Source organism: Corvus moneduloides, chromosome 10 (genome assembly GCF_009650955.1).
Source record: "Corvus moneduloides isolate bCorMon1 chromosome 10, bCorMon1.pri, whole genome shotgun sequence".
Classification (NCBI taxonomy): domain Eukaryota; kingdom Metazoa; phylum Chordata; class Aves; order Passeriformes; family Corvidae; genus Corvus; species Corvus moneduloides.
In genome coordinates, this window is record NC_045485.1 from 18,156,851 (window position 1) to 18,174,798 (window position 17,948).

General features: G+C 38.5%; 1 protein-coding gene across 12 annotated transcripts in view; it reads left to right on the forward strand.

The window, feature by feature from the left end:
- The window catches only part of LRCH3 (leucine rich repeats and calponin homology domain containing 3), a 62,712-nt gene that overhangs the window by 7,233 nt on the left and 37,531 nt on the right, over positions 1-17,948 (forward strand). For all 12 annotated transcript variants that reach the window (XM_032118925.1, XM_032118921.1, XM_032118923.1 and 9 more), the window contains exon 2: positions 17,415-17,559. In XM_032118925.1, the coding sequence (XP_031974816.1) occupies positions 17,415-17,559 (145 nt within the window). The remainder of the gene's footprint in view (positions 1-17,414; positions 17,560-17,948) is intronic.

Sequence of the window (17,948 nt, forward strand, 5' to 3'; positions counted from 1 at the left end):
TGGCACTGACAGTATGCAATCTATTTTTCCAAAGCAGTGTTCACTACCTTTCAGGTTAACCATCCCTTTTTCTTTGTGTAATTCTCTGGGGTTCTTTCATGATTTTTTTTCAACAACACTCTCTTCTATAAGACTTTGACTGTGGTCAGTCCTGATTTTTACAGTAATTTCATCTTGTCTGAAAAAAATCTAGTTGAACAGAAACATTTTGAAGAAGAATGAAAAGTGGTATGTGGTTTTTAATTAAAGACATGTGGACAGTAGATATGCACAGGAAACGAGCAATTAAAGTTCTGTGGGCATCTCTGATGATAGCCTATATCATCCTTGTGCTTGATTTAGCAATGTTACATAAGTTTTTAACTGAGTTTTCTCTGTATAAAATATCAGTGTCTTTTCCAGGTTGCTTTACTGATGCTGAATTCTAAATTCAGGCTGAGTTTTAGTCAGAGATGCAGTCTGAATTTTCTAGAATGGTTAAGTGGAATAAAGCTGGCATCTGTGTGGCTCATCAGGACAGTTCAAACCTTTATGTTTCTCTTACATGAGCTAGCAAGATAGCAGGAGGTTGTCATTCCCTGGAACCTGTTTGTAGGGTGGAATGCTGCACTTCCAAGTTGTACAGATTTTGAGGGCAGAGGTGATGGTTTGAGCAGATCATGGGTTCTGTGTTTGGTGTTCTGGAGGTGATTATGCTCTACCAGGTTGGGGTTCCTCCCTATGTTTGTGTCACGTGTCTTGTTCCCAGCAGTGTTTGTTATCTCAGTTCTGTTTCTTCTGCCTACATTTTTTTTCATCTCCTTTATCCCAACTTCCATGTCTTAACATTTTCTTCTTTTCTTGTTAATCTTGTTTGGTCTCAAATGCCTCTCTCATCACCAACTCCAGTCTTCTCATCCAAGTTGTTAGCATGATAAAAAGAGGAATGACTGGTGTCTTAACGTTTGGTAGGAAATTCCTTTTAAATCCAAGGAAAACATTAATTTTGGGATGCTGATGAGGCAATTAATAGTTTAAACGTGCTTAATTCATGATTACTATTACTTAGGGTCATATATATTACCCTTTAGTTCAGTCATAGACAAGGCTTCTACTGGTCTTTGAGCTGGTGTCAGTCATGCTTCTCTCAGGGACTAAGAGAGTCACTGAGCACAATTATAGTAGGACAATTAGGAGCTTGTCATTACATTGGCTGCAAGCTCAGCTGTGGAATAAATGTTTTTGTAGAGTGCCACAACTGAATGTGGTTATAAGCCATAAAATATCTGCTATTTCCTTTCATTCTGCTGGCTTGCAAAGGAGTGGGGAGATTTGTGCTTAGCAAGGTAAAAAAATTATCTTTGGAACCCATCTATGCTAAAACTGCAGGTTGGCCATTGGAGTTGTAAACTTATTGCAAATATTCAGGTATTACTTATTTCATGTCTCTGTTCTCCTGGGTGCAAATCGTGTCACATCATTCAGGGATGGCTGTGTGTCAGAAGATTGTTATAATTACCATTAAAAGTTAGTATGGAAATCCCAGGAGCTTCACTTGGTAACAGTCATCAAACCTTCACTGGTGATTAGCTCAGAACTGGCGTGTTCTGAGCATGGTGAAGGAAATCACACACACACACACACCCCCCCCCCCCCTATTTCTGGTGCTCATGATTTGGCTGCAGATTATGTAACTGAGTAATACAGATGTGATATTTTAAACATCTGCCATCTCTGCTTTCACAAATACGGTAAAATGAGAAATGCATCTGTTAGGTTCTTTTATCAATGTTACTGCACTGCAGTTTCTGTTCACAGCCCCTGTATTGCCCTGTAGTAGTTAAGAAATAAGTCTGTGGAAATTCCATTTGAAAAACATGTTATCAGTTTGAAACTAGACCGCTTAAGTAGCTTTTCACATATAAATAAAATTAAAATATTACTCAGTTCATACTCAAAACACGTTTTTCCTCTTTGGATGCATAAAACAAAAGGCAAAAATATGGATTTTCATCAATAATGCAGGTGTTGCCACAGTACTGCCAGATTTGCAGTATATAAACGGAATAAAAACTTTTAACAGTTTTAATAATGCCTGTTATTGTTTGTCTAATTAGATTTTCAGACAGAAATGTGATTTTTTTTTTTTTTAACTAACTTTAACTGTATCCTTGCCATATGATACAGTTCTTTTCAATTCTTGACCATGCTGAAAATGTTATAAATAGAAATACGAGGGTTTTTAGAAGCATGTGTTGTAAGCTATATGAGCAGATTCTGGGATAACTCAAATGAGGTGTTGTTCCCTCTGTTTTGGGCAAGGGGTTTTCTCTTCTAATGAATGTCTACAGCACATGTCCCTGGGGCTTTCTCAGTGCAGTGATGAGAAATGTCTCTGGTACCTGACAAGTGTTAGCAATAACGAGAGCAAACAAACAAAAAGACGTGAGTAGAACTGTGAGATTTTCTGTTCTCCAGTCTGTGGGCTGGCCGCCACTTCACTCTTGGAGAAGCACTTTATACTTCTGTTTTCCTCAGCTGGAGGCGTTTCGATCTGCTGAACACTGATGTCTGGTTTTTAATCATATTAGAAGAGAGTGTGTTCATTCTTATAGTATGCTTTTTAGATTTGCCTGTTCTATTTCCATCCTGGTTTGGACCATGAAGAAATCCTCCTATCACTGCATTTCCCATGTCTTTGTATCTTGCTTTCCCTATTTTGTGTGGTACATTCTGCTTCCTTCCTGTGTGTACCACGACACATCCTTATGTCAGAAACATTTAGAGAACTTGTTCGGTGTATTGTTTTACTTCTCAGGCAAAAGCATATAATTTTAAAGCTGGAAAGCTCAGTTCGTGCTTCATGAAAAGAGGAGGAAAAAAGAAATTATAAGCCATCCATCTTATGTGGCGGACTGTTTTTTAATCTCATTTCAACTTTTATGATGCATATAAGTGAATTCATTGAAACAGGTTTTTTCATATGCCTTTGTGTTTTATTTCCATGCCAGGTGATTAGAAGCTATGTGACTACATTACATAATACCGTAAAATTGCATGTTGTGCAGAAGAGTCATTCCTGGTGTAATACTGGTATTAATTTTTTCAGGTGATGTCAAACTCCAGTGGCAAACTTCCATTACCAATTTTTTTGTCAGTTTATGGCGACTTGTCTTATGATCCTGCCACTCTTGCTATCACTGGAGTCAATGAAATGCAGTACTCTTTGTTTCTATTACTTATTATTTCTTGTCATAGTTACAACAGTTGTTTCTTCCTTGGCTGTAGGTGCTGTTTAAATAAAAAATTCTTGTTTGTTAAACACTATCAGGTGAAATACAAACTAAAATAGTTTTATTTCCAAATGGAGTTTGTGGTAAGATTTTTCAGAGGTTTCTCATTCTTTATTTACAGTGGCCGGGGAGTTTTATTTTACTTCTGTTAGAAGTAGAGATGCATTTCTGTGCCTCTGCTGATCTCAGGATAGATTTTGTTCATCATATTGTGCTTACAGTAATGAACTCAATCTTACTTTCAGGGCAAGAGAAATACTCTGTACTGCCACTACTGTTAGTGCTTTATCATTTTTTTTTTTTTATATATAACTTCAAATATCCTCCTTGACTCGCATTTTCCTACCCTTATTTCTTTTTTTTTGCTGATCACTTCCATATTTATACTGAAGTTAAATTAATCTTTTAATATTGTGCCATTTTTATGATATTGCATATCAGGGCCAATTATTTTCAGTGTATAACCAGCCCTTCCAGTCTGCTGTGTGTGGTTCATTGCCTTATTTGCTATTCAGTGAATATCAAATCTGTAATTTCAAGATTCTGAAGTTTTCCAGTACCCTTGCTGCATCAAAACCCTTCTCTCTTATCTCCCCACACCCTGTGCAGACTTAAGGAATTTGTTAAAGTTGAATTATTTCCATTAAATCTATTGACTAAAATCCAGGCAGTTATTTTTGCATTGGGACTATTTTCTGTTGCTTGGGGTTAGATTTCTTTGGGATTTTTTTGCAGTCTCTGAATATTAATTTACCTCCTGTTCGCCCGAGTTGAAGGCTGTTGACTCTCTTTGTACCCAAGCCTGTTATCCTAGTGAGGTTTTGGGAAAGGTAAGTGGATTGAATAAATATCAAATGTATGTTTTAACAGTACACATGATTTTTGATAGGAGAAAATAATAGATGGATCTAGAGGTTTGCATGTGGCCTTATCTGGCGATAATTTTAGCTCCATTTTCAGCTTTTTTTACGTCTTTTGCTTTAAAATTATGGTTTTAAAAGCCGATTTTTTTTTTTAGTTGGGTAATTCCTTTTGTACCTGAAGGAACTTTATCTAGGGGCCTGGGGGGATGAGTTCATTTACTGCACGCTTCCCCTCACTGCTAACTTCGTGAAGCAGTCTTGGAAAATGAAATCCTGCTCTGCTGGAACTCAGTCAAGTATTTCAGGAGCAGCGGGCAGAAGGCAGTGTCGTGTTGCCGAGGAGCAGTGAATGCTCTCACACATCTCGAGTGTCGTGCCTGTGGCCCTGTGTTAGCAGTTTCTCTGTAACTTAGAGATTTTTCCACTTGCAATTCTTACATGCTTGCAGATGAACACTTTTTAAATTACAGTTTTATATACGTGTGGAGCTAAAAATACCAGCAGTCAAAATAGTCATTATGAAATGGAATAATAGAGATCTCAGGAAGAGGAATTCTCATCGTTGTTGTGCAGTGTGGGCAGTTGCTGCACAGCTTCTCTTCTGTGGCTCAGTGTTTGTCAAGGATTCTCCTAGCAAGGCAAAAAGCTTTCATTTTGCTCAGTTTGTACTGAGCTGGTATAGATAAAAGTTGTCACATGCAGAAAACTGTTTTACTGAAGGAGCTGGAGGGATAGAGCCAACCAGCCAAAATTTTTCAAAGTGACTACTGCAGTTTGAGATTAATTGTCATCATGGCTTCTTAAGAAGAGTGTTTAATGTTAAACCTCAACTTAAGTATTTCCCTGAAGAGGAATCAGTTTGGTTTGGATTTGAAAATAAAATTTCATTTGTGATCAGATGAGTTTGGATTTTGTTTTATGTGTTTGCTTTCCAGCATTAATAATGTTAATTTTATTTTGTGAAAAGATGTGCATGCAATTTACCTCAAATACTAATTTGAGAATGTAACAATTATTTTGATAGCCTAACTACTAGTTTTTAACAAGCTTAGGTTTTTTTTTTTTTTAAGAAAGCAAAGATGTATGAAATGGTGACCGCCAGTTCTGTAGCCCTTGATCCCTGGTAACATCTGCATGGTGTGTTTTTGACTGAAGGTGACTTTTATGGTTTCCAGATTCAAAATTTATTTCGTATTTTAAACATGTGTTTTGGCAATTGCTGCCATTTATCTCCTCGTTTGGCTGTTCCCTCTGTTTGAGTTGGGATATTTTCCATGCATATCCTATACTGTTGTTTTATTTCTTGACACTAAAATGGCATGTACTGCACAGATGACTTTGTAAGACTCCAGCTCTCTTTCTAGAACTCTGGCAATAATTGTCCTATTGAAATTGAAACACTGCTTGTGTAAAGTGTAACAGGCTTTTTTTTGTTAGGGATGATGTCAGCATGAGAGATGGCCTCAAGGAGCCATTAAAAGAACATAGGACTTTTGACTGTTGGACTTTATTGACTTTTCTCCTTAGTAAAATACAGTTCTGCAGAAGACAGATCAGTGTCTGCAGTGGTATGAGACGTATTTGGTGACTTGACTGTGCAGTCTGATGAAGCTGTATCTGAGTGCCATAAATACAGAGGCACTCTATTAAGAATGTCAGAGAAATGCAGTAATAACAGGCATAAAATTTTATAGAAATGCTTGCCTTTCTCTGAAAGTAATTGGCCTTTTTATGTGACATTACTCACTTTATTTTTTAGGACCTTTGAATTTTCAGTTCTGGTTTGTGCTGGTTTGTTTCTAACTATTCCCTTAAGACATTTTGAAATATATTCACAGCTAGCATTTTTTTTATTGTCTGTCCATCCATTGCAGAGTTTATTCTAGCATTCTATTTAAATAGTTTGTGGAAAAAAATGGCTATAGTAATACATTTTGAACTGATTGGTGAAATATATAGGGGGAATATGCAGAAATAATGTTCACAGTAGGTAAATAGCAGCTGATATATTGGCTGACATATGTGAAAATGCTTGTAGATGGAGATTTGTATGTCCAGTATTAAGGTGAATTGAAGCTTTTAGTAAAATAAATAGATCAATGGTGGAAATAATAAGTCTTTGTTAGTTGCATTTGATGTTTCCAGCCCTCCTGACTGACACATTCCTCCTGCTTTTATTCCATGCCATGTTCTCTTTCCCCAAGTTACAGTTTACTCACAAAGCCATTGGAATTGCTGAATATGAGAGATATTTTACTGATTGAAGTGAAAGCCGGGGCAGAACATCCAGCAAAGTGACAGTACCACACAATCTTCCTCACTCATGATCTCTTCAGGTGTGACTCTGATAGCCAAGATCAGATTGTTGAGGGTCGTTTGAGATGCCTAAGATGCCTAAGGTGGAAGGACCACCTTGGACAGTGTAAATGTATTCAAAAGGCATTGTGCTGCCTTGCAGGGTTTTCCTAGCCTGGCTCTGTCCTACCTAGAAGTCCTTGACACTCTTCTGTCAGCAGTGTCATTGCCTAGGACTGTATACTCTCTGCATTAGGTTTTATATTAACCTGTGGTATTGCTTTGTCCTGGTTATCTGACCCTTCCTTCCCCTCCCTTTTATGAATAACTGAAGGTAGGTTATGGATTTTAAACTACAGACTATGGTATCTAGCATAGTGTCTGAGGGTCTTATCATGGAGTGGAGGAACCAATATTTATCATATTCTTGATTTCCTGTCTTTTTTGTGAGAAGCTGTGTGTGCAGCATAATTTCTTGGCAGGAGTCTTTTCTATTTTTCGTATCTGCTTCTGTTCATTGCCTTTCATACATACTGTGTGCTCATGTTTTCCATGTAAAATTGGAAAAGAGAGAGAAATGGGTTTGAGGAGGTGATAATGTGTGTGAAGACCTTGAACCCTCTGAGTGCTTACTGACCAGTTTCTGGACCATGAGAAAAATATGGTACTTATAACTTGCGGAAGTAAGGAAATGAAAAGTTGCCCCATAGAACACAGAGTCTTCTCTCCTCTTGCCAAGAGCAGACATCTCCCTGTTCCACTGGCTCAGCCCTTGCTCTGGAGGTGGCAGCTTGTACTGTGTCCTGTACTGAAATACACTTTTGAATACAACTCACCACGATGTGAGGACAACCATAACAACATTAGCAAGCTTTTAATTAAAAACAAGATAAAAAATATGTATTAAGTGGCTTGACTTTCAAACTCAGTATTCCAACTTTAGCCTGTGAAAGAATGTCTTCAGCTGAACTTTTTTGCAGCCCTTTGCCACATTTATTCCTATTTCTGCACAGCAGCTGAGCTCCCCTCTGCACTACCAGATCACTAAGAACAAGTTGCTGTAAGGTATAAACTGACAGCCAGGTTAGTTCTGCCCCTGTAAACATGACAAGTTATACTCAAGTCTTGAGCCATCAGTTGTCTTGAAGTATTCATGGGGAAGTGAAGAGATGTCAAAGAAAATGAGGAATTGTTTTGTGATTAGGAGAGTCCTTAGAAGGGAGGTATGTTGATGTTTTTGGTGGGAGTGTGTGTATACACTGGTATTTATTCTCCATGGTCCTGAGTGTGAGAACTGAGAAAAGCAGATGTCTTAGATAAAAATAGATGATGAAGAAATACAGAAGAGGTAAATTTTGTTTTGTGTATGCTGGAAATCAAAGCTGCAAATCTCAACTATGTAATGATTCTAAGTGATGGTGTTGCAGTGAGACATTTACAAAACGAGCTTAGTCTCCTTTGTTTTAGCCAAGATGGTTGCATAATGCTACAAGAAAACGGAATGCTTAAGTAATGAAGACTTTGATCTGATTCAATTCAAAGTAATGTCTGCTTAGAAAATCTTGATGAAAGATTGTCTTTCAAACGTTGTTTTCTTACTTCTCCTCCTTTTCTCAACTCTTTGTTAAGCCAAGACTTCAACTTGTTTGTCAATGTGCTGATAACAGCTAATTAAAGGAAGTTGTGCTGCCAAAGGAAGTCACTGCCCTCATATATCCACTAGAGAGACAGTTCATGTAAGTCCTCCCCAAGTTAGCTTCAGGCAAAATTTTCTAGAGTAGTTTAAACAACTTCAAAAATCATGTGAGCTAACTTGACGGTTTTTCTGCCTGATGTGAACTGGGAAATGCTCACACAAGCAGTGCAGAATCAGTAGCTTACAGCAAAGGGCTGGTAGGGAGGACCCAAGAGAGGGGGTAATTTTAAACCAGTAAAGTCAGATCCCAGAGGGTGGGAATCTCCAAGGCTTTCAGATATCATTTAAACGGTCTTTGTTACACTGCATAAAAGGCTAAACATGAGGGTTTCATGCTATGATTTGACCTTTTTTCTTCTCTTTTAGTTTTAAATCAGCAAGGAGTAGGTTTGGGTCAAACCCAAACAGCTTCTTTTAAACCAGTTTTATCAATGAAGGGGTGTATGCTGCTTTACCAGCTTTGTAGCTGTAGTCCAAAGGCTGCTTTCCTTGGAGATAAATACGGTGTCTATGTATGTTTTTCTGCATAAAAAAAAAGCAGAAGGGCCTGCAGTGCAGCTGGACAATGAGGAACTGAGCTTCCCTGATTTAAACAGCCTTGGTGAGCTAGAGACTCCAGTTCATTTACTCAGTGATAGATCTTTTACAACACTGCTTCTCCAACTTTCACTCAGTTTAGTTTGTTTGGCTTGAAGTTTTAGAGCTGTTTGAAAGAGAAGCATGATTATGCTATTGGGTGGGTGCCAAGTTTAGTGAGGAAAGGGAATGAAATTGCTAGAAGAGAGAAGATGGGGGGGTGTCTATGGGAAGTTGGAAGCAGAGCACATGTAAAAACTTCTTTAACCTCAAACCCCATGTGAAGGGGTTAGAATTAATTCCTGTTTTGAGACATGGATAAACAGTTCCACTTTGCAGCATCTCTGCTGTAGCAGTACATGCGTTGCAGTTTGTATTCTCTCCATAATCTGTCCCATTGTTTACTGACCAGTCGTAAGGCCCAGCTGGCAGGTCACCTGACTTCCTTCTGCCTGCCTTTTAAAGCTTCTGAATTCCTCTCTCTGCTCATCTGAAAGTGGTTTCATCTCACTCCCGAAGTGCTTGCTCCACTGTGTGCCATCCTTAAAGCACCATGGTGTGCACACAAGGACATACCATGCTGTGTACTGAGGTACGTATCCATAATGAGCAAAACTAGGGAATAAATCCCTGATCACAACCCCGTATTTGCTACTCTGAAAAGACCTGTTTTATTAGAAGTGTTTGTGAGTTAAGGAACAAAAAAAAAAAAAAAAATGCAGTTTCATGGTTGTTATTAACCAGATAGTCCAAATCCCAGCTACTGCCAAAAGTCATGGTCTTGTTCTTCAGTACTCATAAAGCCACACATTCTCGTCCTCTCCATTTTGTTGATGTTAGAGATTACTCAACTGCAGCAGGAACTGGATCATGCCTCAGAAGGGCAGAAAATTATTTGTGGCTTTGGTTTTTTTCAGGATTTGTTCTCAGTAACGAGATCCAACTGGCAGTGTGGCTGCGCAGTCGGGAGTGCTGGTGCAAGGGAGAGGATGGTAACACGTGGCCAGTAAGGAATGGCTCCATGGCTTGGAGTGGCTGTCTGTGAAGCCAGGGTCTACACTGAATAATGAATAAATAATAGTTGACGTAACAGTTTGATCCATTCAGGCTACAGATTTTTCCGCTCTAGAGCTAACCAGAGGAAAAGCAACTGGAGTTGGTAGAATATGAAGAGTTTCCGGTTCCTTGCAGGGACTGGAGCTTGTCACTCTTGCCTTGCTCTCCAGTAACCACACAAGAACAACTGTATAATGGTGTTCTATAGTTGACACTGTTTGTTTTTGGTTTTTAATAAAGAATATTCTTCCTTGCAAAAGGAAAATGGAATCATTGTGTGGAGGAAGTGGCATTGTAGTCCAAGTTCTTACTTTCCTAAGAATGTTTATCTTCTTGCAATACTCAGGTGGTTCTGCTCCAGTGAGACATTTGGAAATGTGCTTTCCTATCAGTGGTCATACGCCAGCTTACGTTAAGGGTAGGACTGTAAAATACGCGTTTGTGTTTAGCTGGAGTTTATGGTGGCACCTGTGAGGTTTTCCTTCATGTGTAGAAGAGAAAGCTAAACTACACCAAATATGCATTAAAATCACGTGGAGAGAAAAAAGGGAAGGAGAATGGGAGTTGGTGTTTAGAATCTTCTGTTTTCCTCTTTGATCCTGGATTGGTATGATTGAGTTTTTTATTCAGTATAGTTAAAGTTCTTACAGATCTTTGTGTATCGATTTTTCTATACAGCAAATGGTGAATGTTGCAGAGATTAGGCCAGGTAAGAGAGTTGTACTTCCTTAATTTTTTTTTTTGTTTCATGTGTTTTAACAGAAAAGAGTTGCTAATAAACCCTAGGGTAGTTCAAGTAACTTGGAAGCCAGATTGTGCAAATCTCCCTTGTGTGACTGTTCTTAAAATGTTCCTAAGTTAGAAGACAAAAAAGCCAGCCAGGTTTCATCTGGTAGTATAGGTGTTGAAGGAAAAGAAAAGGTAGAGGCTTTGGCCGTAGTTCTCACTTCATTAAAATTGCTTCAAGCAAGGGATTTGTGGGAGAGAACTCAGAGAAGTGAGGGGTTTTCTTGTTTTTTAAAAGCTTTGGCAAGAAGCTTCGTTATTTGTATTGAATGTTCCAAAATAAAAATGTAGCCAGAGGAAATAGCATCTGTGAAACTTTGATTCACACATGTGAAACTTGACAATGATTTGGCAGTAATTTGAAGCAGATTTTATAAAGGACAGTTAAGCAGCCTTGGTTAAAAGCTACAAACCTTGTCTTTAGCACTCAGTGCAGGGAATCCAGAGGGCCCATTTCAGTGTGATGTGTAATCTTCCATTCGTGTTTCATGTCATGCAGTGCATTCTCACGTTGGTGGAGTAATTTTTGATGGTCACTCTGCATTCCAGATGTAGCACCACCAAGTGAACATTTGGAAGAAACCACTAACCTTTGCCTTGTTTTCTGGAACAGCAGAAATCATAGCCTGTGCATGGTGCCAAAACCAGCAGGTTGGAGATCCTTGGTTACAAAGTGTTAGTTCATGGAAATGGTTAAAGTGTAGTTTAGTGTTGCTGGTGCTGCTGCTAAGTAGGAATGTGATCATGCATATAAAGCATGGATCTGCTGAGAATTGAAATGTGATAAGTGTATCAAGGATGGATCATGTATGAACCTAATCTTCCTTCATGAAATGCTGGAAACTGAAACTGGAAATTCTATATTTCATTACCGGGCTACAGAAATAATGCAGGTGAAAACAGCCTTTGGTACATCTGATTCGTGGGTATTCTGGCTTGGGCAGTGGGGCTGTCCTTGGCAGTTTACCTGGGTAAAACACAGAAGGAACAAATCCATTTTGATTCAGTAAATAGCACCTTAACTTAATAGGTTTGCACGAAGGGTATCTTGATGCCTGGGAAAATAATTGGGAAAAGTTCAGGTTTGACAGGGCTGGCAGGTGGAAGGTGAGTCAGGAGATGACATTTTTGAGGTTTGTTTTAAATTAGGGTATGGCGGAAGTGGTAGTCTTGTATCACAGCAGGCAGGAAGAGGTAAAGTCACCCTTCCTGTGTCCAGGTGTGAAACGAAGCTTGAAGGATGCCAACATTTTCAGTGTTTAGAAAGAAAAACACTCCTAGTAACTGAGTACAGGGACTAACAGCATCAGAAATCCATCATCGTAAGAGAATACCTCTGTGATTTCTGATTTCCTTGTGCAAGAAAAGTCAGTACCATAATACCAGCAGCTCATCTGCTTGGGGCTATGCTTTCATTATTCTAATTTTCTCTTAGGAGCTTCATGGGACTGTTTCCTGAAAGTCAGCAGAATCACAAGTGTTGTTGCTCTTATGTTATCAAATTCTGAAGTGTTTGAGAAGTGAAAAAAAAACAATTCATAAAACCAGGATAAATATACATGCTTTTATTTGGCTAATAGAATGAGTGACAAGCTAAAGGTGAAGCTGAGGTTTGTATAACAGTGCGCCTCAAATCCATTTGGAAATGTTGTTGTTTTAATAGAGTTGATTCTACATGTCAGAATTGAGCAATCAAATGGCATCAAGTTCCTCAAAAGACGGTTTTAGTGACATTATCTGAGAGGTGCCTAAGCAGTCTCCTTCCAGGGAGCAGTAGCTGTAAATGAGCTGTTCTGGTGAGCTGCTTTCCATATCATCGAGACTACATCACCTACTTCAACGATATTCTTCAGTGTGATGGTGGTTTTGTTGTTATCAGTGTGAAACTGTGGAGTTTGCTTCTGGTCTTTGTGTATGTGGGGAAAAAAAAAGTCTGTTTACACAGTTCCAGATTTCTGGTATTTCTTCTTGAACAGATGTACCTTGTCCTCCTAAAGCAGTTGGTGTTGCCTTTTGTCTTCTGTCACTATAATGGCTGTCAGCCTCCTGGTCACTGATTGCCCTCTTTAATTATTCATAAGAAAATATCTTTTCCTCTGTCAGCTGCAAGCTCATATGTCTTAGATTTGTCTGTTATTAAAGGAAAACCGAATGTGCTTTCAAGCTACAACACTTGCCTCACAGTTTTTGGGAAAACATTTGCTTGCCATATGAATGAAGTCATCCTAGCTGAGGGCAGTCTATAGCCACCGGTGTCACCATTGGGATTCAGACCAATTCACAGATATGAGGGTTGTTGCATCACTGCAGCACGTTCGTGGCTGACATCACACAGCTGCAGTGAGGTTTTTCTGGAGCCATGTTGCGTCATGGGTGGGAGCCCACAGCTGACAGTGTCACAGTTTCTCTTACATCAGGGTTGCCAGCAGATGTTATGGTGGTTGCTGACATTCAATTTTCAATAGACACCCAAAAATCTGGGCTTTGCTGGTTTAAATTTTAAAAAAGAATTTAAAAATTAAAAATTTACAGTGTGTGGGGAACACATGCAGATCTCTGGTGACAAAAGGCAGATTTTTATCAATAAAATTGTGTATCGAAGCTCAGGTCTAGAGCTGGCTGCCTTTGCCGTAGTTAATTGGAATGACAGCAGAAGCCGTGTTCCCATCACAGCAGGATTAGTGGACTGCTCCCGTTAGCATCTCGTGATGAATTGAAATTCACCACCACCCAGCTGGTCTCAGTGCCAGCAACAGTTGAGCTGCAGCTCCCTCTTTGTAGTGTATGTAGTGAGTACCCCCTACCTTGCAGAGTGCATCTTTATGCATCACTGATGGTTCTTTGGAAACAAAATTTGTGTTGCAGCTAAAGTTAAAAATGTGTGAATACAGCCCTGCTAATGTTTGATGTTAGAGGAACATTCTTCTTTGAGCAGGAAGAGTTTGCATTTCATGCCAAATGATGCAATTTGAAGCATAGTGTATCTCTAGTCACTTTTAACGTGATTTGCTGGCTTTCTCCACAGAATCCCAATTAAGATGGAAAAGGTCAGTGATCTGACTTTGCTCTGAGATTTCATTTTGTATTTCTACTGTTGGCTTTTATATCTTTCACAAAGAGCTTAGTTCAAAAGAATGCTTCTCCTTTGCCAAAATTCCACATGATCTTGCCTTCAAGGAAACACATCCATTTTTAGTAAACTAGGAGAACCTTTTTTTTTTAAAGAAGATTTCTGGTAACAATGATTTTAACCTATGAAATGTGGACACAAACGAGTCAATCCTAGTTCTAATTATAACAGCTGTATTTCATTCATATTATTATTCATAGTGAAATTCAGTATTTGTGCTTTTAGGGGGGAATTAGTAATTTGGTTTTTGCAGTTTAAGGTATGAGAAGCAGCAAGAGTGTGCACCTGCATGTTAAAGAAAATAACTTGCTTCGCACCAATTACTTCTTGCTTGTTAAAAAATATGAAAATTCAAATAATACCTCACTACATCATCTGTTATTTTCTGTGAGAAATAGAAATCTTTGCAGAAATTTAAGTTTACACAATAATTTGTACTGTAATACCTTTTTATTTTCTGGTTGCTGAAGTTAGTTCATGCATACAGTAGCAGAAGAATATGACCAAAACAAGTCTTAATTGACAGTATTTTAAAGAAAATACCTTTTTTTTTTTTTTAACCTCACTTCTACTTTCTCCTTTGAAAAAACACCAGTTAGTGCTGTGCTGCTGGGCAGCAAATGCGTGAATATATAACCAATCACCAGAATGCTTTTGTTGTCTTCTGGTTTTGTTATAGCTGTGCCTCTCGTTCAGATGTTTTGAGGAAGATGATGGCAAAGAAGATGGAATTGCGGAATTGTTTCATGCAGTGACTGCTGTACTCTCTGCCCCATTTCTGGTCCCATTTAAGGTCTGCTGTTCTGGCCTGGGAGAGGATTCCAGAGAAATAAGACTAAATAAATAAAAGTCCCTGAATCTTAGGGATGCTGTGTTCTGGACTTCAGAAAATTTAAATACTTATTGAAGGTTTGGGGAGGACAAGGCAAGGATTGCAAATAACCAAAAGCAGTTCTTGAATTTGCAGATTCAAAATTCACACTGTATTTTGTCATACGTTGCTTCTGTCTAATTCTCAACTCAATTGTCAACTCTTGTTTTAGCTTGGTTGTTCGTTTCCTAGTGCTTGCCTGTTTGTATGGTCCTGGCCGACCCTTCCTTTTGGCTCCCCATTTGGACACAACAAATCACAAATGCTCTGTATAAAACAGCATTCTCATGGTCATCGTGAATAAAAAATGCTCTTAACTTATTAACCAAACTTGTAACTGGTTAGACCCATTTTGAATTATTTAAGAGACTATACTGCAGCATCAAAATTCAGCTCCAATTTAATGTTTCCTACTGAATGTCTACTGCTAAATAGGAATGCCAAGTTTTAAAAATCATTGTAGATTGAGAGAAGTGTGGAAAAACTTATTCATTGGTGCTAACCAGCTTTCGTGTCTCTTTTCTGTCACAGTCTGTGCTCATGTGTTGCTTAAAAAAGTGTCTTTTCATTTCTTTTTACCTAATGTTATTTTTGCAGGGAGTTATTTCTGTAGCAATACTAAATCATAGCTCAGAATATGTGAAGTTCTTGACTAATTCATGCCTAACAGTCTGCACAATGTGTAAAAAATAGGTTTTAAATGTTCTTTGGTAAGGTAAAGTGAAACAAAAAGAGAGTGAGAATTCTCATGTTTGTGGTTAAACGCTTTCCAAAACAGAATTGAACAAAACTTTTGTTTTCCACTTTTCTGCCAGAAAAAGGGCTCACTATTTGGGAAGCCTGTTTCTCTGTTTAAATGGGTAGAATTCAAACTGCCTTTGCCAGCACAGCTGTGAGAAGGAGGGATAAAGTTGTGAGCTGAAGGATGTTTGTATGTTGCGAGAGAAGTGGTGGAATTCAGAAACTTTTACACCTTACATGTAAACCAGTGTTGTAATAATTCTTTAAATAGGTGGCTAAATATCTAGTCAGTGTGGAGTATTTTTTTCTAAATTGCTCTTGCTTGTTTCTTGTCTTCTCTGAAATAATTTGTATTCTCTCTTTCTTGCATGGTAACATACAATTGTATTGTGAAACCTCATAGCAAATTGTGTGGATCGCAGATAATTCCAATGATTGAAAGCACTGTGGTTAGCTGAACTCTAGTAGAAATTTTTCAGGATACATGACTTCTGTTGGGACAGTATGTTTGTTTGAAAATCTCTCCTGTTACAACAATGTTGGCACACAGAGAGATCCCAGTAGGAATGTTGCAATTTTGTACAGCACATTGTAGCGCAGCACTAAAACTCTGCTTAAGTCTGCTGCAGCTCTAGAACTTGGAAGAGGGGAGGGCTGCAGTGTGCTGTCATTTTCACTAAACTGTTAATTAGAATTAAGCTAGGGAAGTAAAACAGAAGGAACCCTAGGACATAATAGTGCACTCTGGGAAGATGGCTAGTACAAAATAAGTATGCATTGCATAAATTCTTGGAAGTGTATGCTGTGTTCCTGGAGGATATATACAATTACTTTATTGACTCCTTTGCTACCTACAGATTCTTAAGCAGGTTCTGATCAGTCCAATTAATTTGCTGCTTCCACTTAAGCTGGAGTTCAGTGAGTGCTTTAAAATGTCAAAAATATTCCCTGCCACTAAAATAGGGATTCTGCTGCCTGCACCAACATTTTTTCCTGGTGCTGGCATAGGGTTTGTGGGAGAGGTGATCAGAAAAACCTCTGTATTTCTGATCAGTTTCTCTCACACATTCTGGCAATGCAAAGCACCCAGGACGAGCTATAGAGGTAGGAAAACTGCTTTGGCAGTAGCAGGAAGCAGGATCTATCAAAATGATCTTTCTTTGCATTGATGCTTTTATCTGGATTAGCAAATGGTAAGATCAGGATGTTTATAGAGCCTGTCTTTAGCAATCTGTAAGTGCAGGTTTTTCTTCACTCTTGGAAGAAAAGGGGGGGGGGAAGGGAAAAATGTTCTCTTTTTCACAAAAAACAGAAAAGTAGAGCAAAGATCTCAAACTGCTTTGTGTTATAAAATAATAAAACAATTCTGGATGTGAAATGTGAACTTATAGCTGACTTTTATCATTTTGTACTTTTAACTCCCACTGTTAGAGCTGTCGGAAACACGCATTTAAAAGAGTTGTTTTTTCAAAATCAAGTTTGGACAAGTTGAAGCTGAGGTCATGTTTGAGCCTGATACCAGCTGGAAAGAAGCACTTGGTGTGTGTGTATGGGGGGGATTAATTTTTAATTGATTTCTTTTTTTTTTTTTAATTTTTGTTGGTGAGCAGACAAGAGGCTTCATTATGTTCCCCATTAACTTTTTGTATTGTTGGATTAGAAGTTTCCATGACTTTCATGCTTTCTTACCTGTGTGCACCCTGCAACATCTGCTGAACTTATATCCATCATAGGCCCTGCTGTAGTGATCTTCTATCATACCTGGAGGTTGGGTCATGCTTCTATCAGAACTCAGAGCTGGGTGTGTGAGGAAATGGGGACTGTAGGTGTGTGCCTGTTAGAACTGCCCTTTGGCATTTATAAGCAGCAGCTTTCCTTGACCTTTAAAGAAAAAATAGCCCTTTGCAACTGCATTATTTATCACAGTGCAGCTTGTGAAGGAGGGTAATGCTCATGGATATTTTATGCCTATAGACAGGTAATTGGAATTGTCTAAGGAAAAATACTGATTCTTCAAATATAAACGTTTGGTAGGTGTTGTGGTTAAACTTCTGCCTCTTGCCAAGCAAGGACCCTTGTGAAGTTCTAAGGCAGCTTTACTGAATCTTTCTGTTTTCCCTCCTTTCAGACTTGTCACGGAACAGATTGTCGGAGCTTCCAGCAGAAGCCTGCCACTTTGTCTCCCTCGAGACTCTTAATTTGTACCAGAACTGCATTCGGTATATCCCAGAGGCTGTTTTGAACTTACAATCTTTAACATTTTTAAATATCAGGTAACAGATGTCTTACAAATTTTGCTTTAGTATGAGTAGTCTAGGTTTATACATTTTGGTGCATCCATAATAATGCTAAGTTATTATGTTACATGTTATTGGATCAAAGCAACCTGAATGAGTCTTATGCACTTAGGTGGATCAGGGAACATAAGGATTAAGCAGCAGCTTGTAGAAGAGGAGCATGAAGAAGAAAGCTAGTTCCAGCTTGAAAGAATAAATAAATTCCAGTAGTTTCCATGTGAAATACCACCATGCAGACTTAAAAGAGATGGTAGAGCTTTTGCATAGTCTCTTTTCAATGCCGCTCTCAGCAGCTAAATGCATGGGTTATATAACTATATATATATATAACCTTATATATAATAAGGCTTGTGCAATATCCCTTT